Here is a 23,552-nt window from a genome sequence, read left to right on the forward strand (position 1 = left end):
GTTCCTTATTCCGGAGAGTAATGTTCCTTATTCCGGAGAGTAATGTTCCTTATACCGGAGAGTAATGTTCCTTATACCAGAGAGTAATGTTCCTTATACCAAAGAGTAATGCTCCTTATTCCGGAGAGTACGGAATAAGAAGCATTACTCTCCGGAATAAGGAACATTACTCTCCGGAATAAGAAGCATTAATGTTCCTTATTCCGGAGAGTAATGCTCCTTATTCCGGAGAGTAATGCTCCTTATTCCGGAGAGTAATGCTCCTTAGTCCGGACAGTAATGCTCCTTAGTCCAGACAGTAATGTTCCTTACACCGGAGAGTAATGCTCCTAATTCCGGAGAGTAATGTTCCTTACACCGGAGAGTAATGCTCCTTATACCGGAGAGTAATGCTCTTTAAACCAGAGAGTAATGTTCCTTATACCAAAGAGTAATGCTCCTTATTCCGGAGAGTACTCTCCGGAATAAGAAGCATTACTTTCCAGAATAAGGAACATTACTCTCCGGAATAAGAAGCATTAATTTTCCTTATTCCGGAGAGTAATGCTCCTTATACCGGAGAGTAATGCTCCTTATTCCGGAGAGTAATGCTCATTAGTCCGGACAGTAATGCTCCTTAATCCGGACAGTAATGCTCCTTATACCGGAGAGTAATGCTCCTTATTCCGGACAGTTATGTTCCTTATTCCGGAGAGTAATGCTCCTTATCCGGAGAGTAATGCTCCTTATTCCGGAGAGTAATGCTCCTTATTCCAGAGAGTAATGCTCCTTATTCCGGAGAGTAATGTTCCTTATACCGGAGAGTAATGCTCCTTGTACCAGAGAGTAATGCTCCTTATACCGGAGAGTAATGCTCCTTATTCCGGAGAGTAATGCTCCTTATTCCGGAGAGTAATGTTCCTTATTCCTGAGAGTAATGTTCCTTATACCGGAGAGTAATGTTCCTTATACCAGAGAGTAATGTTCCTTATACCAAAGAGTAATGCTCCTTATTCAGGAGAGTACTCTCCGGAATAAGAAGCATTACTCTCCGGAATAAGGAACATTACTCTCCGGAATAAGAAGCATTAATGCTCCTTATACCTGAGAGTAATGCTCCTTATACCGGAGAGTAATGCTCCTTATTCCGGAGAGTAATGCTCCAGAGTCCGGACAGTAATGCTGCTTAGTCCAGACAGTAATGTTCCTTACACCGGAGAGTAATGCTCCTTACACCGGAGAGTAATGCTCCTTACACCGGAGAGTAATGCTCCTTATACCGGAGAGTAATGCTCCTTATACCGGAGAGTAATGTTCCTTATACCAGAGAGTAATGTTCCTTATACCAAAGAGTAATGCTCCTTATTCCGGAGAGTACTCTCCGGAATAAGAAGCATTACTTTCCGGAATAAGGAACATTACTCTTTGGAATAAGAAGCATTAATGTTCCTTATTCCGGAGAGTAATGCTCCTTATACCGGAGAGTAATGCTCCTTATACCGGAGAGTAATGCTCCTTATTCCGGAGAGTAATGCTCCTTAGTCCGGACAGTAATGCTCCTTAATCCGGACAGTAATGTTCCTTACACCGGAGAGTAATGCTCCTTATTCCGGAGAGTAATGCTCCTTACACCGGAGAGTAATATTCCTTATATCGGAGAGTATTGTTCCTTATACAGAAGCGTAATGCTCCTTATACCGGAGAGTAATGTACCTTATACCGGAGAGTAATGTTCTTTATTCCAGAGAGTAATGCTCCTTATTACGGAGAGTAATGCTCCTTATACCGTAGAGTAATGCTCCTTATAACGGAGAGTAATGTTCCTTATACCGGAGAGTAATGTTCCTTATACCGGAGAGTAATGTTCCTTATACCGGAGAGTAATGTTCCTTACACCGGAGAGTAATGTTCCTTATACCGGAGAGTAATGCTCCTTATACCGGAGAGTAATGTTCCTTATACCGGAGAGTAATGTTCCTTATACCGGAGAGTAATGTTCCTTACACCGGAGAGTAATGTTCCTTATACTGGAGAGTAATGCTCCTTACACCGGAGAGTAATATTCCTTACACCGGAGAGTAATGTTCCTTATAACGGAGAGTAATGCTCCTTATACCGGAGAGTAATGTTCCTTATACCGGAGAGTAATGTTCCTTATACCGGAGAGTAATGTTCCTTACACCGGAGAGTAATGTTCCTTATACTGGAGAGTAATGCTCCTTACACCGGAGAGTAATATTCCTTACACCGGAGAGTAATATTCCTTACACCGGAGAGTAATGTTCCTTATAACGGAGCGTAATGCTCCTTATAACGGAGAGTAATGTTCCTTATAACGGATAGTAATGCTCCTTATTCCGGAGAGTAATGCTCCTTATTCCGGAGAATGATGTTCCTTATACCGGAGAGTAATGCACCTTGTACCGGAAAGTAATGCTCCTTATACCGTACAGTAATGTTCCTTAGTCTGGATAGTAATGTTCCTTATTCCGGAGAGTAATATTCCTTATTCCGGAGAGTAATGTTCCTTATTCCGGAGAGTAATGTTCCTTTTCCGGAGAGTAATGCTCCTTTTTCTGGAGAGTAATGTTCCTTATTCTGGAGACGGAGTAATGCTCCTTATACCGGAGAGTAATGGTCCTTATTCCGGAGAGTAATGTTCCTTATTCCGGAGAGTAATGTTAATTATTCTGGAGAGTAATGCTCCTTATTCTGGAGAGTAATGCTCCTTATTCCGGAGAGTAATGCTCGTTTTTCCGGAGAGTAATGCTCCTTATTTCGGAGAGTAATGCTCCTTATCCGGGAGAGTAATGCTCCTTATTCTGGAGAATTATGTTCCTTATTCTGGAGAGTAATGCTCCTTATTCTGGAGAGTAATGCTCCTTATACCGGAGAGTAATGCTCCTTATACCGGAGAGTAATGCTCCTTATTCTGGAGAGTAATGCTCCTTATCCGGGGAGGTAATGGGGCAGATGTATTAAGCCTGGAGAAGGGATAATGCAGTGATAAGTGTAAGGTGATAATGCACCAGCCAATCAGCTCCAATATGTAAATTGACTTGCTGGTGCGCTATCACCTTGCACTTAGGGGAATAGTATTATTTATACCAGGGAATAAATGTTATTTATGCTGGGGAACAATGGGCCCACAAAAGTGCTGAAATTGCTATTTGGCGATTTTTAGCATTTCCTCGAAAGCGCACATGCTGGTGCATGCATCTGCAAGGTCTTAAACTGCACCCACCTGGAGGAGGCGGGAACAGGGTGTTGCCACCACATTTTGTGGGGGTTCATGCTCCGTCTAAGGGGCGCAGTCCGGACACTGTAGGCGTATCCGGACTCTCGTTGGTGCAGGCCGCAGTGGCTGCATGACATCACATGACGTTGCTGAATTAGACCCAATGGCCCTCATTCCGAGTTGTTCGCTCGGTAAAAATCTTCGCATCGCAGCGATTTTCCGCTTAATGCGCATGCGCAATGTCCGCACTGCGACTGCGCCAAGTAAATTTGCTATGCAGTTAGGATTTTTACTCACGGCTTTTTCATCGTTCTGGCGATCGTAATGTGATTGACAGGAAATGGGTGTTACTGGGCGGAAACAGGCCGTTTTATGGGCGTGTGGGAAAAACGCTACCGTTTCCGGAAAAAACGCAGGAGTGGCCGGAGAAACGGGGGAGTGTCTGGGCGAACGCTGGGTGTGTTTGTGACGTCAAACCAGGAACGACAAGCAGTGAAATGATCGCAGATGCCGAGTAAGTCTGAAGCTACTCAGAAACTGCTACGAGGTGTGTAATCGCAATATTGCGAATACATCGTTCGCAATTTTAAGATGCTAAGATTCACTCCCAGTAGGCGGCGGCTTAGCATGAGCAAATCTGCAAAAATTCACTTGCGAGCGAACAACTCGGAATGAGGGGCAATGTTCCTTATACTGGGGAATAATGCTACATACCCCGGGGAATAATGCTACGTACCCCGGGGAATAATGCTGTGTACCCTGGGGACTACTAGTACATTCCCAGGGGAATAATGCTACATACCCCAGGAAATGATGCTATGTACCCCGGGCAATAATGCTGCGTACCCTGGGGACTACTGCTACATACTCCAGTGAGTAATGCTTCATAACCCAGGGAATGATGCTGCGTACTCCAGGGAATACTGCTACATACCCCGGAGAATACTGCTAGATACCCCGGGATATACTGCTACGTACCCCGGGAATACTGCTACATACTCCGTGGAATACTGCTACATACCCCGGAGAATACTGCTACATACCCCAGGTAATACTGCTATATACCCTGGGGAATACTGCTACATATTCCAAGGAATACTGCTACATACCCCAGGTAATACTGCTATATACCCCGGGGAATACTGCTACATACTCCAGGGAATACTGCTACATACTCCAGGGAATACTGCTACATACTCCAGGGAATACTGCTACATACTTAAGGGAATACTGCTACATACCCCGGAGAATACTGCTACATACCCCAGGTAATACTGTTATATACCCTGGGAAATACTGCTATGTAGCCCAGGGAAAACTGCTACATTCCCCCGGGAATACTGCTATGTTCCTCAGGGAATAATGCTACATACCCCAGGGAATAACGCTACATACCCTGGGGAATGATGCTACATACCCTGGGGAATACTGCTACATTCCCCACGGAATACTGCTACGTTCCCCAGAGAATACAGTTACATACCCTGGGGAATACTGCTATGTTCCCTGGGAAATAATGCTATATACCCCGGGGAGTGATGCTGCGTACCCCAGGGAATACTGTTACATACTCCAGGGAATACTGCTACATTCCCCCGGGAATACTGCTACGTACTCCGGGTAATACTGCTACATACTCCAGGGAATGATGTTACGTACCCCAGGGAATGATGCTAAGTAGCCAGGGGAATACTGCTACATATCCCAAGGAATGATGTTACATACCCCGGGATATACTGCTACGTACCACGGGGAATACTGCAACATACCCCAGGAAATAATGCTACATACCCCCGGTAATACTGCTACATAGCCCAGGGAATACTGCTACATTCCTCCGGGAATACTGCAAAGTTCCTCGGGGAATACTGCTACGTACTCCGGAGAATACTGCTACGTACCCCCGGGAATACTGCTACGTACCCCTGGAAATACTGCTACGTACCCCTGGAAATACTGCTACGTACCCCAGGGAATACTGCTACATTCCCCCGGGAATACTGCTATGTTCCTCAGGGAATACTGCTATGTACTCCAGGGAATGATGCTATGTACCCCAGGGAATACTGCTACATTCCACCGGGAATACTGCTATGATCCTTGGGGAATACTGCTATGTACTCCAGGGAATGATGCTACATACCCCAGGGAATACTGCTATGTTCCTTGGGGAATACTGCTATAGTATGTACTCCAGGGAATACTGCTACATTCCTCCGGGAATACTGCAAAGTTCCTCGGGGAATACTGCTACGTACTCCGGAGAATACTGCTACGTACCCCCAGGAATACTGCTACGTACCCCCGGGAATACTGCTACGTACCCCTGGAAATACTGCTACGTACCCCAGGGAATACTGCTACATTCCCCCGGGAATACTGCTATGTTCCTCAGGGAATACTGCTATGTACTCCAGGGAATGATGCTACATACCCCAGGGAATACTGCTATGTTCCTTGGGGAATACTGCTATAGTATGTACTCCAGGGAATACTGCTGCATTCCCCCGGGAATACTGCTATGTTCCTCGGGGAATACTGCTATGTAGACAGGGGAATAATGATACATACTCCGGGGAATGATGCTACGTACCCCAGGGAATAATGCTATGTACTTCGGGGAATACTGCTACATACCCCAGGAAATAATGCTATGTACTCCGGGGGATACTGCTACATACCCCAGGAAATAATGCTATGTACCTGAGAGGATAAGATGCCCAGTCCATCTCTGGAGTAAATAGCTGCTCATTAGCCATTCCTAGCAGTTGCTAGATATACAGTAAGTAGCTGCTTATTAGTCCCAGCAGTTATTAGATACAGTAAGTAGCTGCTCATTAGCCATTCCTAGCAGTTGCTAGAGATACAGTAAGTAGCTGGTCATTAGTCCTAGCAGTTATTAGAGATATAGTAAGTAGCTGATCATTAGTTCTAGCAGTTGTTAGAGATACAGTAAGTAGCTGGTCATTAGTCCTAGCAGTTATTAGAGATACAGTAAGTAGCTGGTCATTAGTCCTAGCAGTTGTTAGAGATACAGTAAGTAGCTGCTCATTAGTCCCAGCAGTTGTTAGAGATACAGTAGTAGCTGCTCATTAGTCCTAGCAGTTGTTAGAGATACAGTAAGTAGCTGCTCATTAGTCCTAGCAGTTATTAGATACAGTAAGTAGCTGCTCATTAGTCCTAGCAGTTGTTAGCGATACAGTAAGTAGCTGCTTATTAGTCCCAGCAGTTATTAGATACAGTAAGTAGCTGCTCATTAGTCCTAGCAGTTGCTAGAGATACAGTAAGTAGCTGCTCATTAGTCCTAGCAGTTATTATATACAGTAAGTAGCTGCTCATTAGTCCCAGCAGTTATTAGATACAGTAAGTAGCTGCTCATTAGTCCCAGCAGTTATTAGATACAGTAAGTAGCTGCTCATTAGTCCCAGCAGTTGTTAGAGATACAGTAAGTAGCTGCTCATTAGTCCTAGCAGTTGTTAGAGATACAGTAAGTAGCTGCTCATTAGTCCTAGCAGTTATTAGATACAGTAAGTAGCTGCTCATTAGTCCTAGCAGTTGTTAGCGATACAGTAAGTAGTTGCTCATTACTCCCAGCAGTTATTAGATACAGTAAGTAGCTGCTCATTAGTCCTAGCAGTTGTTAGAGATACAGTAAGTAGCTGCTCATTAGTCCTAGCAGTTGTTAGAGATACAGTAAGTAGCTGCTCATTAGTCCTAGCAGTTATTAGATACAGTAAGTAGCTGCTCATTAGTCCTAGCAGTTGTTAGTGATACAGTAAGTAGCTGCTCATTAGTCCTAGCAGTTATTAGATACAGTACGTAGCTGCTCATTAGTCCTAGCAGTTGTTAGAGATACAGTAAGTAGCTGCTCATTAGTCCTAGCAGTTATTAGAGATACAGTAAGTAGCTGCTCATTAGTCCTAGCAGTTATTAGATACAGTAAGTAGCTGCTCATTAGTCCTAGCAGTTGTTAGAGATACAGTAAGTAGCTGCTCATTAGTCCTAGCAGTTATTAGATACAGTAAGTAGCTGCTCATTAGTCCTAGCAGTTGTTAGAGATACAGTAAGTAGCTGCTCATTAGTCCTAGCAGTTGTTAGAGATACAGTAAGTAGCTGCTCATTAGTCCTAGCAGTTATTAGATACAGTAAGTAGCTGCTCAGTAGTCCTAGCAGTTGTTAGAGATACAGTAAGTAGCTGCTCATTAGTCCTAGCAGTTGTTAGAGATACAGTAAGTAGCTGCTCATTAGTCCTAGCAGTTATTAGATACAGTAAGTAGCTGCTCATTAGTCCCAGCAGTTATTAGAGATACAGTAAGTAGCTGCTCATTAGTCCTAGCAGTTATTAGAGATACAGTAAGTAGCTGCTCATTAGTCCTAGCAGTTATTAGATACAGTAAGTAGCTGCTCATTAGTCCTAGCAGTTGTTAGCGATACAGTAAGTAGCTGCTCATTAGTCCCAGCAGTTATTAGATACAGTAAGTAGCTGCTCATTAATCCTAGCAGTTATTAGATACAGTAAGTAGCTGCTCATTAGTCCTAGTAATTGTTAGAGATATGGTAAGTAGCTGCTCATTAGCCAGTCCTAGCAGTTGTTAGAGATACAGTAAGTATCTGCTCATTAGCCATTCCTAGCAGTTGCTAGAGATACAGTAAGTAGCTGCTCATTAGTCCCAGCAGTTATTAGATACAGTAAGTAGCTGCTCATTAGCCATTCCTAGCAGTTGCTAGAGATACAGTAAGTAGCTGGTCATTAGTCCTAGCAGTTATTAGATACAGTAAGTAGCTGCTCATTAGTCCCAGCAGTTATTAGATACAGTAAGTAGCTGCTCATTAGTCCCAGCAGTTATTAGATACAGTAAGTAGCTGCTCATTAGTCCCAGCAGTTGTTAGAGATACAGTAAGTAGCTGCTCATTAGTCCTAGCAGTTGTTAGAGATACAGTAAGTAGCTGCTCATTAGTCCTAGCAGTTATTAGATACAGTAAGTAGCTGCTCATTAGTCCTAGCAGTTGTTAGCGATACAGTAAGTAGCTGCTCATTAGTCCCAGCAGGTATTAGATACAGTAAGTAGCTGCTCATTAATCCTAGCAGTTATTAGATACAGTAAGTAGCTGCTCATTAGTCCCAGCAGTTATTAGAGATACAGTAAGTAGCTGCTCATTAGTCCTAGCAATTGTTAGAGATACAGTAAGTAGCTGCTCATTAGTCCTAGCAGTTGTTAGAGATACAGTAAGTAGCTGCTCATTAGTCCTAGCAGTTATTAGAGATACAGTAAGTAGCTGCTCATTAGTCCTAGCAGTTATTAGAGATAAAGTAAGTAGCTGCTCATTAGTCCCAGCAGTTATTAGATACAGTAAGTAGCTGCTCATTAGTCCTAGCAGTTATTAGCGATACAGTAAGTAGCTGCTCATTAGTCCTAGCAGTTATTAGGTACAATAAGTAGCTGCTCATTAGTCCTAGCACTTGTTAGCGATACAGTAAGTAGCTGCTCATTAGTCCTAGCAATTGTTAGAGATACAGTAAGTAGCTGCTCATTAGTCCTAGCAGTTGTTAGAGATACAGTAAGTAGCTGCTCATTAGTCCTAGCAGTTATTAGAGATACAGTAAGTAGCTGCTCATTAGTCCCAGCAGTTATTAGAGATAAAGTACGTAGCTGCTCATTAGTCCCAGCAGTTATTAGATACAGTAAGTAGCTGCTCATTAGTCCTAGCAGTTATTAGTGATACAGTAAGTAGCTGCTAATTAGTCCTAGCAGTTATTAGGTATAGTAAGTAGCTGCTCATTAGTCCTAGCAGTTGTTAGCGATACAGTAAGTAGCTGCTCATTAGTCCCAGCAGGTATTAGATACAGTAAGTATCTGCTCATTAATCCTAGCAGTTATTAGATACAGTAAGTAGCTGCTCATTAGTCCTAGCAATTGTTAGAGATACAGTAAGTAGCTGCTCATTAGTCCTAGCAGTTATTAGAGATACAGTAAGTAGCTGCTCATTAGTCCCAGCAGTTATTAGAGATATTGTAAGTAGCTGCTCATTAGTCCTAGCAGTTATTAGAGATACAGTAAGTAGCTGCTCATTAGTCCTAGCAGTTGTTAGAGATACAGTAAGTAGCTGCTCATTAGTCCCAGCAGTTATTAGAGATACAGTAAGTAGCTGCTCATTAGTCCCAGCAGTTATTAGAGATACAGTAAGTAGCTGCTCAGTAGTCCTAGCAGTTATTAGAGATACAGTAAGTAGCTGCTCATTAGTCCTAGCAGTTATTAGAGATACAGTAAGTAGCTGCTCATTAGCCCCAGCAGGTATTAGATACAGTAAGTAGCTGCTCATTAATCCTAGCAGTTATTAGATACAGTAAGTAGCTGCTCATTAGTCCTAGCAGTTATTAGAGATACAGTAAGTAGCTGCTCATTAGTCCTAGCAGTTATTAGAGATACAGTAAGTAGCTGCTCATTAGTCCCAGCAGTTATTAGAGATACAGTAAGTAGCTGCTCATTAGTCCTAGCAGTTATTTGATACAGTAAGCAGCTGCTCATTAGTCCTAGCAGTTATTAGAGATACAGTAAGTAGCTGCTCATTAGTCCTAGCAGTTATTAGATACAGTAAGCAGCTGCTCATTAGTCCTAGCAGTTATTAGAGATACAGTAAGTAGCTGCTCATTAATCCTAGCAGTTATTAGAGATACAGTAAGCAGCTGCTCATTAGTCCCAGCAGTTATTAGATACAGTAAGTAGCTGCTCATTAGTCCTAGCAGTTATTAGAGATACAGTAAGTAGCTGCTCATTAGTCCCAGCAGTTATTAGAGATACAGTAAGTAGCTGCTCATTAGTCCTAGCAGTTGTTAGAGATACAGTAAGTAGCTGCTCATTAGTCCCAGCAGTTATTAGATACAGTAAGCAGCTGCTCATTAGTCCTAGCAGTTATTAGAGATACAGTAAGTAGCTGCTCATTAGTCCTAGCAGTTGTTAGAGATACAGTAAGTTGCTGCTCATTAGTCCTAGCAGTTATTAGATACAGTAAGTAGCTGCTCATTAGTCCTAGCAGTTGTTAGAGATACAGTAAGTAGCTGCTCATTAGTCCTAGCAGTTATTAGAGATACAGTAAGTAGCTGCTCATTAGTCCCAGCAGTTATTAGAGATACAGTAAGTAGCTGCTCATTAGTCCTAGCAGTTATTAGATACAGTAAGCAGCTGCTCATTAGTCCTAGCAGTTATTAGAGATACAGTAAGTAGCTGCGCATTAGTCCTAGCAGTTATTAGATACAGTAAGCAGCTGCTCATTAGTCCTAGCAGTTATTAGAGATACAGTAAGTAGCTGCTCATTAGTCCTAGCAGTTATTAGAGATACAGTAAGTAGCTGCTCATTAGTCCTAGCAGTTATTAGAGATACAGTAAGTAGCTGCTCATTAGTCCTCGCAGTTGTTAGAGATACAGTAAGTAGCTGCTCATTAGTCCCAGCAGTTATTAGAGATACAGTAAGTAGCTGCTCATTAGTCCTAGCAGTTATTAGAGATACAGTAAGCAGCTGCTCATTAGTCCTAGCAGTTATTAGAGATACAGTAAGAAGCTGCGCATTAGTCCTAGCAGTTATTAGATACAGTAAGTAGCTGCTCATTAGTCCTAGCAGTTATTAGAGATACAGTAAGTAGCTGCTCATTAGTCCTAGCAGTTATTAGAGATACAGTAAGAAGCTGCTCATTAGTCCTAGCAGTTATAAGATACAGTAAGCAGCTGCTCATTAGTCCTAGCAGTTATTAGAGATACAGTAAGTAGCTGCTCATTAGTTCCAGCAGTTGTTAGAGATACAGTAAGTAGTTGCTCATTAGTCCTAGCAGTTATTAGATACAGTAAGCAGCTGCTCATTAGTCCTAGCAGTTATTAGAAATACAGTAAGTAGCTGCTCATTAGTCCCAGCAGTTGTTAGAGATACAGTAAGTAGCTGCTCATTAGTCCTAGCAGTTATTAGAGATACAGTAAGTAGCTGCTCATTAGTCCTAGCAGTTATTAGAGATACAGTAAGTAGCTGCTCATTAGTCCCAGCAGTTATTAGAGATACAGTAAGTAGCTGCTCATTCGTCCCAGCAGTTATTAGATACAGTAAGTAGCTGCTCATTAGTCCTAGCAGTTATTAGAGATTCAGTAAGTAGCTGCTCATTAGTCCTAGCAGTTATTAGAGATACAGTAAGTAGCTGCTCATTAGTACCAACAGTTATTAGATACAGTAAGTAGCTGCTCATTAGTCCTAGCAGTTATTAGAGATACAGTAAGTAGCTGCTCATTAGTCCTAGCAGTTATTAGATACAGTAAGTAGCTGCTCATTAGTCCTAGCAGTTATTAGAGATACAGTAAGTAGCTGCTCATTAGTCCTAGCAATTGTTAGATATACAGTAAGTAGCTGCTCATTAGTCCTAGCAGTTATTAGAAATACAGTAAATAGCTGCTCATTAGTCCTAGCAGTTATTAGAGATACAGTGAGTAGCTGCTCATTAGTCCTAGCAGTTATTAGAGATACAGTAAGTAGCTGCTCATTAGTACCAGCAGTTATTAGATACAGTAAGTAGCTGCTCATTAGTCCTAGCAGTTATTAGAGATACAGTAAGTAGCTGCTCATTAGTCCTAGCAGTTATTAGATACAGTAAGTAGCTGCTCATTAGTCCTAGCATTTATTAGAGATACAGTAAGTAGCTGCTCATTAGTCCTAGCAGTTATTAGAGATACAGTAAGTAGCTGCTCATTAGACCCAGCAGTTATTAGAGATACAGTAAGTAGCTGCTCATTAGTCCCAGCAGTTATTAGAGATACAGTAAGTAGCTGCTCATTAGTCCTAGCAGTTATTAGAGATACAGTAAGTAGCTGCTCATTAGTACCAGCAGTTATTAGATACAGTAAGTAGCTGCTCATTAGTCCTAGCAGTTATTAGAGATACAGTAAGTAGCTGCTCATTAGTCCTAGCAGTTATTAGATACAGTAAGTAGCTGCTCATTAGTCCTAGCAGTTATTAGAGATACAGTAAGTAGCTGCTCATTAGTCCTAGCAGTTATTAGAGATACAGTAAGTAGCTGCTCATTAGTCCTAGCAATTGTTAGAGATACAGTAAGTAGCTGCTCATTAGTCCTAGCAGTTATTAGATACAGTAAGCAGCTGCTCATTAGTCCTAGCAGTTATTAGAGATACAGTAAGTAGCTGCTCATTAGTCCTAGCAGTTATTAGAGATACAGTAAGTAGCTGCTCATTAGTCCCAGCAGTTATTAGATACAGTAAGTAGCTGCTCATTAGTACCAGCAGTTATTAGATACAGTAAGTAGCTGCTCATTAGTCCTAGCAGTTATTAGAGATACAGTAAGTAGCTGCTCATTAGTCCTAGCAGTTATTAGATACAGTAAGTAGCTGCTCATTAGTCCTAGCAGTTATTAGAGATACAGTAAGTAGCTGCTCATTAGACCCAGCAGTTATTAGAGATACAGTAAGTAGCTGCTCATTAGTCCCAGCAGTTATTAGATACAGTAAGTAGCTGCTCATTAGTCCCAGCAGTTATTAGATACAGTAAGTAGCTGCTCATTAGTCCTAGCAGTTATTAGAGATACAGTAAGTAGCTGCTCATTAGTCCCAGCAGTTATTAGATACAGTAAGTAGCTGCTCATTAGTCCTAGCAGTTATTAGATACAGTAAGTAGCTGCTCATTAGTCCTAGCAGTTATTAGATACAGTAAGTAGCTGCTCATTAGTCCCAGCAGTTATTAGATACAGTAAGTAGCTGCTCATTAGTCCCAGCAGTTATTAGATACAGTAAGTAGCTGCTCATTAGTCCTAGCAGTTATTAGAGATACAGTAAGTAGCTGCTCATTAGTCCCAGCAGTTATTAGATACAGTAAGTAGCTGCTCATTAGTCCTAGCAGTTATTAGAGATACAGTAAGTAGCTGCTCATTAGTCCCAGCAGTTATTAGATACAGTAAGTAGCTGCTCATTAGTCCCAGCAGTTATTAGATACAGTAAGTAGCTGCTCATTAGTCCTAGCAGTTATTAGAGATACAGTAAGTAGCTGCTCATTAGTCCCAGCAGTTATTAGATACAGTAAGTAGCTGCTCATTAGTCCTAGCAGTTATTAGATACAGTAAGTAGCTGCTCATTAGTCCCAGCAGTTATTAGATACAGTAAGTAGCTGCTCATTAGTCCCAGCAGTTATTAGATACAGTAAGTAGCTGCTCATTAGTCCTAGCAGTTATTAGAGATACATTAAGTAGCTGCTCATTAGTCCCAGCAGTTATTAGATACAGTAAGTAGCTGCTCATTAGTCCCAGCAGTTATTAGATACAGTAAGTAGCTGCTCATTAGTCCTAGCAGTTATTAGAGATACAGTAAGTAGCTGCTCATTAGTCCCAGCAGTTATTAGATACAGTAAGTAGCTGCTCATTAGTCCTAGCAGTTATTAGATACAGTAAGTAGCTGCTCATTAGTCCCAGCAGTTATTAGATACAGTAAGTAGCTGCTCATTAGTCCTAGCAGTTATTAGAGATACAGTAAGTAGCTGCTCATTAGTCCCAGCAGTTATTAGATACAGTAAGTAGCTGCTCATTAGTCCTAGCAGTTATTAGATACAGTAAGTAGCTGCTCATTAGTCCTAGCAGTTATTAGATACAGTAAGTAGCTGCTCATTAGTCCCAGCAGTTATTAGATACAGTAAGTAGCTGCTCATTAGTCCCAGCAGTTATTAGATACAGTAAGTAGCTGCTCATTAGTCCTAGCAGTTATTAGAGATACAGTAAGTAGCTGCTCATTAGTCCCAGCAGTTATTAGATACAGTAAGTAGCTGCTCATTAGTCCTAGCAGTTATTAGAGATACAGTAAGTAGCTGCTCATTAGTCCCAGCAGTTATTAGAGATACAGTAAGTAGCTGCTCATTAGTCCCAGCAGTTATTAGATACAGTAAGTAGCTGCTCATTAGTCCTAGCAGTTATTAGAGATACAGTAAGTAGCTGCTCATTAGTCCCAGCAGTTATTAGATACAGTAAGTAGCTGCTCATTAGTCCTAGCAGTTATTAGATACAGTAAGTAGCTGCTCATTAGTCCCAGCAGTTATTAGATACAGTAAGTAGCTGCTCATTAGTCCCAGCAGTTATTAGATACAGTAAGTAGCTGCTCATTAGTCCTAGCAGTTATTAGAGATACATTAAGTAGCTGCTCATTAGTCCCAGCAGTTATTAGATACAGTAAGTAGCTGCTCATTAGTCCCAGCAGTTATTAGATACAGTAAGTAGCTGCTCATTAGTCCTAGCAGTTATTAGAGATACAGTAAGTAGCTGCTCATTAGTCCCAGCAGTTATTAGATACAGTAAGTAGCTGCTCATTAGTCCTAGCAGTTATTAGATACAGTAAGTAGCTGCTCATTAGTCCCAGCAGTTATTAGATACAGTAAGTAGCTGCTCATTAGTCCTAGCAGTTATTAGAGATACAGTAAGTAGCTGCTCATTAGTCCCAGCAGTTATTAGATACAGTAAGTAGCTGCTCATTAGTCCTAGCAGTTATTAGATACAGTAAGTAGCTGCTCATTAGTCCCAGCAGTTATTAGATACAGTAAGTAGCTGCTCATTAGTCCCAGCAGTTATTAGAGATACAGTAAGTAGCTGCTCATTAGTCCCAGCAGTTATTAGATACAGTAAGTAGCTGCTCATTAGTCCTAGCAGTTATTAGAGATACAGTAAGTAGCTGCTCATTAGTCCCAGCAGTTATTAGATACAGTAAGTAGCTGCTCATTAGTCCCAGCAGTTATTAGATACAGTAAGTAGCTGCTCATTAGTCCTAGCAGTTATTAGAGATACAGTAAGTAGCTGCTCATTAGTCCCAGCAGTTATTAGATACAGTAAGTAGCTGCTCATTAGTCCTAGCAGTTATTAGATACAGTAAGTAGCTGCTCATTAGTCCCAGCAGTTATTAGATACAGTAAGTAGCTGCTCATTAGTCCCAGCAGTTATTAGATACAGTAAGTAGCTGCTCATTAGTCCCAGCAGTTATTAGAGATACATTAAGTAGCTGCTCATTAGTCCCAGCAGTTATTAGATACAGTAAGTAGCTGCTCATTAGTCCCAGCAGTTATTAGATACAGTAAGTAGCTGCTCATTAGTCCTAGCAGTTATTAGAGATACAGTAAGTAGCTGCTCATTAGTCCCAGCAGTTATTAGATACAGTAAGTAGCTGCTCATTAGTCCTAGCAGTTATTAGATACAGTAAGTAGCTGCTCATTAGTCCCAGCAGTTATTAGATACAGTAAGTAGCTGCTCATTAGTCCTAGCAGTTATTAGAGATACAGTAAGTAGCTGCTCATTAGTTCCAGCAGTTATTAGATACAGTAAGTAGCTGCTCATTAGTCCTAGCAGTTATTAGATACAGTAAGTAGCTGCTCATTAGTCCCAGCAGTTATTAGATACAGTAAGTAGCTGCTCATTAGTCCTAGCAGTTATTAGAGATACAGTAAGTAGCTGCTCATTAGTCCCAGCAGTTATTAGATACAGTAAGTAGCTGCTCATTAGTCCTAGCAGTTATTAGATACAGTAAGTAGCTGCTCATTAGTCCCAGCAGTTATTAGATACAGTAAGTAGCTGCTCATTAGTCCTAGCAGTTATTAGAGATACAGTAAGTAGCTGCTCATTAGTCCCAGCAGGTATTAGATACAGTAAGTAGCTGCTCATTAGTCCTAGCAGTTATTAGAGATACAGTAAGTAGCTGCTCATTAGTCCTAGCAGTTATTAGAGATACAGTAAGTAGCTGCTCGTTAGTCCTAGCAGTTGTTAGAGATACAGTAAGTAGCTGCTCATTAGTCCTAGCAGTTATTAGAGATACAGTAAGTAGCTGCTCATTAGTCCTAGCAGTTATTAGAGATACAGTAAGTAGCTGCTCATTAGTCCTAGCAGTTATTAGATATACAGTAAGTAGCTGCTCATTAGTCCTAGCAGTTATTAGATACAGTAAGTAGCTGCTCATTAGTCCTAGCAGTTATTAGAGATACAGTAAGTAGCTGCTCATTAGTCCTAGCAGTTATTAGATACAGTAAGCAGCTGCTCATTAGTCCTAGCAGTTATTAGAGATACAGTAAGTAGCTGCTCATTAGTCCCAGCAGTTATTAGGTACAGTAAGTAGCTGCTCATTAGTACCAGCAGTTATTAGATACAGTAAGCAGCTGCTCATTAGTCCTAGCAGTTATTAGAGATACAGTAAGTAGCTGCTCATTAGTCCCAGCAGTTATTAGGTACAGTAAGTAGCTGCTCATTAGTCCCAGCAGTTATTAGGTACAGTAAGTAGCTGCTCATTAGTCCTAGCAGTTATTAGGTACAGTAAGTAGCTGCTCATTAGTCCCAGCAGTTATTAGGTACAGTAAGTAGCTGCTCATTAGTCCCAGCAGTTATTAGGTACAGTAAGTAGCTGCTCATTAGTCCCAGCAGTTATTAGATACAGTAAGCAGCTGCTCATTAGTCCTAGCAGTTATTAGAGATACAGTAAGTAGCTGCTCATTAGTCCTAGCAGTTATTAGAGATACAGTAAGTAGCTGCTCATTAGTCCTAGCAGTTATTAGAGATACAGTAAGTAGCTGCTCATTAGTCCTAGCAGTTATTAGGTACAGTAAGTAGCTGCTCATTAGTCCCAGCAGTTATTAGATACAGTAAGTAGCTGCTCATTAGTCCTAGCAGTTATTAGAGATACAGTAAGTAGCTGCTCATTAGTCCTAGCAGTTATTAGGTACAGTAAGTAGCTGCTCATTAGTCCTAGCAGTTATTAGGTACAGTAAGTAGCTGCTCATTAGTACCAGCAGTTATTAGATACAGTAAGTAGCTGCTCATTAGTCCCAGCAGTTATTAGGTACAGTAAGTAGAGCAGGTTCCTGCATGTGTCCCGGAGCTGAGTGATTAATTCTCTGTATAAACATCAGCTGTGGGGAGAGAGATGAATGTGAGATCCCCAGATAACAGGCTCCGGATATTAAACCTTCTCCTGAATGTGTCTGATACCAGCAATTGTTTCTCCCCCCCAGGTGTGGCTTTCCTCCCGGCCAGCATCTCTTATCTCATCGGAACTAATATCTTCGGGCCCCTGGCTCTCAGGATTGGAAGGTAGGTCTCTGACTAATGCTTTCTCCCGCAGAACTTATCTGTAACGGTGATATCGCTGTGTGTATATGTCCTATATTACTATATACTGTGTCCTGCGCTCTGTACCATACAGCCATCCCGGGACAGTAGTGTATAGTGAGTGCAGTAGATGGGGGGGTACAGAGGTGTGACACTGGGGAGGGGTGTATAGTGAGTGTAGTAGATGGGGGGTACAGAGGTGTGACACCGGGGAGGGGTGTTTAGTGAGTGTAGTAGATGGGGGGTACAGAGGTGTGACACTGGGGAGGAGTGTATAGTGAGTGTAGTAGATGGGGGGGTACAGAGGTGTGACACCGGGGAGGGGTGTATAGTGAGTGTAGTAGATGGGGGGTACAGAAGTGTGACACTGGGGAGGAGTGTATAGTGAGTGTAGTAGATGGGGGGGTACAGAGGTGTGACACTGGGGAGGGGTGTATAGTGAGTGTAGTAGATGGGGGGGTACAGAGGTGTGACACTGGGGAGGGTGTATAGTGAGTGTAGTAGATGGGGGGTACAGAGGTGTGACACTGGGGGGGAGTGTATAGTGAGTGTAGTAGATGGGGGGTACAGAGGTGTGACACTGGGGAGGAGTGTATAGTGAGTGTAGTAGATGGGGGGGTACAGAGGTGTGACACTGGGGAGGGGTGTATAGTGAGTATAGTAGATGGGGGGGTACAGAGGTGTGACACTGGGGAGGAGTGTATAGTTAGTGTAGTAGATGGGGGGTACAGAGGTGTGACACTGGGGAGGAGTGTATAGTGAGTGTGGTAGATAAGGGGGTACAGAGGTGTGACACCGGTGAGGAGTGTATAGTGAGTGTAGTAGATGGGGGGTACAGAGGTGTGACACTGGGGAGGAGTGTATAGTGAGTGTGGTAGATGGGGGGTACAGAGGTGTGACACTGGGGAGGAGTGTATAGTGAGTGTAGTATATGGGGGTACAGAGGTGTGACACTGGGGAGGAGTGTATAGTGAGTGTAGTAGATGGGGGGGGGTACAGAGGTGTGACACTGGGGAGGAGTGTATAGTGAGTGTAGTAGATGGGGGGTACAGAGGTGTGACACTGGGGAGGAGTGTATAGTGAGTGTGGTAGATGAGGGTACAGAGGTGTGACACTGGGGAGGAGTGTATAGTGAGTGTAGTAGATGGGGGGGTACAGAGGTGTGACACTGGGGAGGGGTGTATAGTGAGTGTGGTAGATGGGGGGTACAGAGGTGTGACACTGGGGAGGAGTGTATAGTGAGTGTAGTAGATGGGGGGTACAGAGGTGTGACACTGGGGAGGAGTGTATAGTGAGTGCAGTAGATGGTGGGTACAGAGGTGTGACACTGGGGAGGAGTGTATAGTGAGTGTAGTAGATGGGGGGGTACAGAGGTGTGACACTGGGGAGGAGTGTATAGTGAGTGTAGTAGATGGGGGGGTACAGAGATGTGACACTGGGGAGGAGTGTATAGTGAGTGTAGTAGATGGGGGGGTACAGAGGTGTGACACTGCAGAGGATTTTAGAGTGAGTGTAGTAGATGGGGGGTACAGAGGTGTGACACTGGGGAGGAGTGTATAGTGAGTGTAGTAGATGGGGGTACAGAGGTGTGACACTGGGGAGGAGTGTATAGTGAGTGTAGTAGATGGGGGGGGTACAGAGGTGTGACACTGGGGAGGAGTGTGTATAGTGAGTGTAGTAGATGGGGGCTACAGAGGTGTGACACTGGGGAGGAGTGTATAGTGAGTGTAGTAGATGGGGGGTACAGAGGTGTGACACTGGGGAGGAGTGTATAGTGAGTGTAGTAGATGGGGGGTACAGAGGTGTGACACTGGGGAGGAGTGTATAGTGAGTGTAGTAGATGGGGGGGTACAGAGGTGTGACACTGGGGAGGAGTGTATAGTGAGTGTAGTTGATGGGGGTACAGAGGTGTGACACTGGGGAGGAGTGTATAGTGAGTGTAGTAGATGGGGGGGTACAGAGGTGTGACACTGGGGAGGAGTGTATAGTGAGTGTAGTAGATGGGGGGGGGGTACAGAGGTGTGACACTGGGGAGGAGTGTATAGTGAGTGTAGTAGATGGGGGCTACAGAGGTGTGACACTGGGGAGGAGTGTATAGTGAGTGTAGTAGATGGGGGGTACAGAGGTGTGACACTGGGGAGGAGTGTATAGTGAGTGTAGTAGATGGGGGGTACAGAGGTGTGACACTGGGGAGGAGTGTATAGTGAGTGTAGTAGATGGGGGGGTACAGAGGTGTGACACTGGGGAGGAGTGTATAGTGAGTGTAGTAGATGGGGGTACAGAGGTGTGACACTGGGGAGGGGTGTATAGTGAGTGTAGTAGATGGGGGTACAGAGGTGTGACACTGGGGAGGAGTGTATAGTGAGTGTAGTAGATGGGGGGTACAGAGGTGTGACACTGGGGAGGAGTGTATAGTGAGTGTAGTAGATGGGGGTACAGAGGTGTGACACTGGGGAGGAGTGTATAGTGAGTGTAGTAGATGGGGGGGTACAGAGGTGTGACACTGGGGAGGGGTGTATAGTGAGTGTAGTAGATGGGGGGTACAGAGGTGTGACACTGGGGAGGAGTGTATAGTGAGTGTAGTAGATGGGGGGTACAGAGGTGTGACACTGGGGAGGAGTGTATAGTGAGTGTAGTAGATGGGGGGTACAGAGGTGTGACACTGGGGAGGGTGTATAGTGAGTGTGGTAGATGGGGGTACAGAGGTGTGACACTGGGGAGGGGTGTATAGTGAGTGTGGTAGATGGGGGGTACAGAGGTGTGACACTGGGGAGGGGTGTATAGTGAGTGTAGTAGAGGGGGGGTACAGAGGTGTGACACTGGGGAGGAGTGTATAGTGAGTGTAGTAGATGGTGGGTACAGAGGTGTGACACTGGGGAGGAGTGTATAGTGAGTGTGGTAGATGGGGGGGTACAGAAGTGTGACACTGGGGAGGAGTGTATAGTGAGTGTAGTAGATGGGGGGTACAGAGGTGTGACATCGGGGAGGAGTGTATAGTGAGTGTAGTAGATGGGGGGTACAGAGGTGTGACACTGGGGAGGGGTGTATAGTGAGTGTAGTAGATGGGGGTACAGAGGTGTGACACTGGGGAGGAGTGTATAGTGAGTGTAGTAGATGGGGGGGTACAGAGGTGTGACACTGGGGAGGAGTGTATAGTGAGTGTAGTAGATGGGGGGGTACAGAGGTGTGACACTGGGGGGGAGTGTATAGTGAGTGTAGTAGATGGGGGGTACAGAGGTGTGACACTGGGGAGGGGTGTATAGTGAGTGTAGTAGATGGGGGTACAGAGGTGTGACACTGGGGAGGAGTGTATAGTGAGTGTAGTAGATGGGGGGGTACAGAGGTGTGACACTGGGGAGGAGTGTATAGTGAGTGTGGTAGATGGGGGGGTACAGAGGTGTGACACTGGGGAGGAGTGTATAGTGAGTGTAGTATATGGGGGGTACAGAGGTGTGACACCGGGGAGGAGTGTATAGTGAGTGTAGTAGATGTGGGGGTACAGAGGTGTGACACTGGGGAGGAGTGTATAGTGAGTGTAGTAGATGGTGTTACAGAGGTGTGACACCGGGGAGGAGTGTATAGTGAGTGTAGTAGATGGGGGGTACAGAGGTGTGACACTGGGGAGGAGTGTATAGTGAGTGCAGTAGATGGGGGGGTACAGAGGTGTGACACTGGGGAGGAGTGTATAGTGAGTGCGGTAGATGGGGGGGTACAGAGGTGTGACACTGGGGAGGAGTGTATAGTGAGTGTAGTAGATGGGGGGGTACAGAGGTGTGACACTGGGGAGGGGTGTATAGTGAGTGTGGTAGATGGGGGGTACAGAGGTGTGACACTGGGGAGGAGTGTATAGTGAGTGTAGTAGATGGGGGGTACAGAGGTGTGACACTGGGGAGGAGTGTATAGTGAGTGCAGTAGATGGGGGGGTACAGAGGTGTGACACTGGGGAGGAGTGTATAGTGAGTGTAGTAGATGGGGGGGTACAGAGGTGTGACACTGGGGAGGAGTGTATAGTGAGTGTAGTAGATGGGGGGGTACAGAGGTGTGACACTGCAGAGGATTTTAGAGTGAGTTTAGTAGATGGGGGGGTTCAGAGGTGTGACACTGGGGAGGAGTGTATAGTGAGTGTAGTAGATGGGGGGTACAGAGGTGTGACACTGGGGAGGAGTGTATAGTGAGTGTAGTAGATGGGGGGTACAGAGGTGTGACACTGGGGAGGAGTGTATAGTGAGTGTAGTAGATGGGGGGGTACAGAGGTGTGACACTGGGGAGGAGTGTATAGTGAGTGCAGTAGATGGGGGGGTACAGAAGTGTGACACTGGGGAGGAGTGTATAGTGAGTGTAGTAGATGGGGGGGTACAGAGGTGTGACACTGGGGAGGGTGTATAGTGAGTGTAGTAGATGGGGGGGTAAGAGGTGTGACACTGGGGAGGAGTGTATAGTGAGTGTAGTAGATGGGGGGTAAGAGGTGTGACACTGGGGAGGGGTGTATAGTGAGTGTAGTAGATGGGGGGGTACAGAGGTGTGACACTGGGGAGGAGTGTATAGTGAGTGTGGTAGATGGGGGGGTACTGAAGTGTGACACTGGGGAGGAGTGTATAGTGAGTGTGGTAGATGGGGGGGTGCAGAGGTGTGACACTAGGGAGGAGTGTATAGTGAGTGTAGTAGATGGGGGGTACAGAGGTGTGACACTGGGGAGGAGTGTATAGTGAGTGTAGTAGATGGGGGTACAGAGGTGTGACACTGGGGAGGAGTGTATAGTGAGTGTAGTAGATGGGGGGGGTACAGAGGTGTGACACTGGGGAGGAGTGTATAGTGAGTGTAGTAGATGGGGGGGTACAGAGGTGTGACACTGCAGAGGATTTTAGAGTGAGTGTAGTAGATGGGGGGTACAGAGGTGTGACACTGGGGAGGAGTGTATAGTGAGTGTAGTAGATGGGGGTACAGAGGTGTGACACTGGGGAGGAGTGTATAGTGAGTGTAGTAGATGGGGGGGGTACAGAGGTGTGACACTGGGGAGGAGTGTATAGTGAGTGTAGTAGATGGGGGGGGTACAGAGGTGTGACACTGGGGAGGAGTGTATAGTGAGTGTAGTAGATGGGGGTACAGAGGTGTGACACTGGGGAGGGGTGTATAGTGAGTGTAGTAGATGGGGGTACAGAGGTGTGACACTGGGGAGGAGTGTATAGTGAGTGTAGTAGATGGGGGGTACAGAGGTGTGACACTGGGGAGGAGTGTATAGTGAGTGTAGTAGATGGGGGGTACAGAGGTGTGACACTGGGGAGGAGTGTATAGTGAGTGTAGTAGATGGGGGGGTACAGAGGTGTGACACTGGGGAGGAGTGTATAGTGAGTGTAGTAGATGGGGGTACAGAGGTGTGACACTGGGGAGGAGTGTATAGTGAGTGTAGTAGATGGGGGTACAGAGGTGTGACACTGGGGAGGAGTGTATAGTGAGTGTAGTAGATGGGGGGTACAGAGGTGTGACACTGGGGAGGAGTGTATAGTGAGTGTAGTAGATGGGGGTACAGAGGTGTGACACTGGGGAGGAGTGTATAGTGAGTGTAGTAGATGGGGGGGTACAGAGGTGTGACACTGGGGAGGAGTGTATAGTGAGTGTAGTAGATGGGGGGGGTACAGAGGTGTGACACTGGGGAGGAGTGTATAGTGAGTGTAGTAGATGGGGGCTACAGAGGTGTGACACTGGGGAGGAGTGTATAGTGAGTGTAGTAGATGGGGGGTACAGAGGTGTGACACTGGGGAGGAGTGTATAGTGAGTGTAGTAGATGGGGGGTACAGAGGTGTGACACTGGGGAGGAGTGTATAGTGAGTGTAGTAGATGGGGGGGTACAGAGGTGTGACACTGGGGAGGAGTGTATAGTGAGTGTAGTAGATGGGGGTACAGAGGTGTGACACTGGGGAGGGGTGTATAGTGAGTGTAGTAGATGGGGGTACAGAGGTGTGACACTGGGGAGGAGTGTATAGTGAGTGTAGTAGATGGGGGGTACAGAGGTGTGACACTGGGGAGGAGTGTATAGTGAGTGTAGTAGATGGGGGTACAGAGGTGTGACACTGGGGAGGAGTGTATAGTGAGTGTAGTAGATGGTGGGTACAGAGGTGTGACACTGGGGAGGAGTGTATAGTGAGTGTGGTAGATGGGGGGGTACAGAAGTGTGACACTGGGGAGGAGTGTATAGTGAGTGTAGTAGATGGGGGGTACAGAGGTGTGACA

General features: G+C 44.6%; 1 protein-coding gene across 1 annotated transcript in view; it reads left to right on the forward strand.

Moving 5' to 3' along the window:
• Positions 1–17,310, forward strand: part of LOC134984301 (synaptic vesicular amine transporter-like) — a 398,788-nt gene extending 381,478 nt beyond the window's left edge. Inside the window, exon 10 of the mRNA XM_063949918.1 lies at positions 17,228–17,310. Within this exon, the coding sequence (XP_063805988.1) occupies positions 17,228–17,310 (83 nt within the window). The remainder of the gene's footprint in view (positions 1–17,227) is intronic.
• The last annotated feature ends 6,242 nt before the right edge of the window (positions 17,311–23,552 follow it).

Source organism: Pseudophryne corroboree (genome assembly GCF_028390025.1).
Source record: "Pseudophryne corroboree isolate aPseCor3 chromosome 3 unlocalized genomic scaffold, aPseCor3.hap2 SUPER_3_unloc_48, whole genome shotgun sequence".
Taxonomy (NCBI): domain Eukaryota; kingdom Metazoa; phylum Chordata; class Amphibia; order Anura; family Myobatrachidae; genus Pseudophryne; species Pseudophryne corroboree.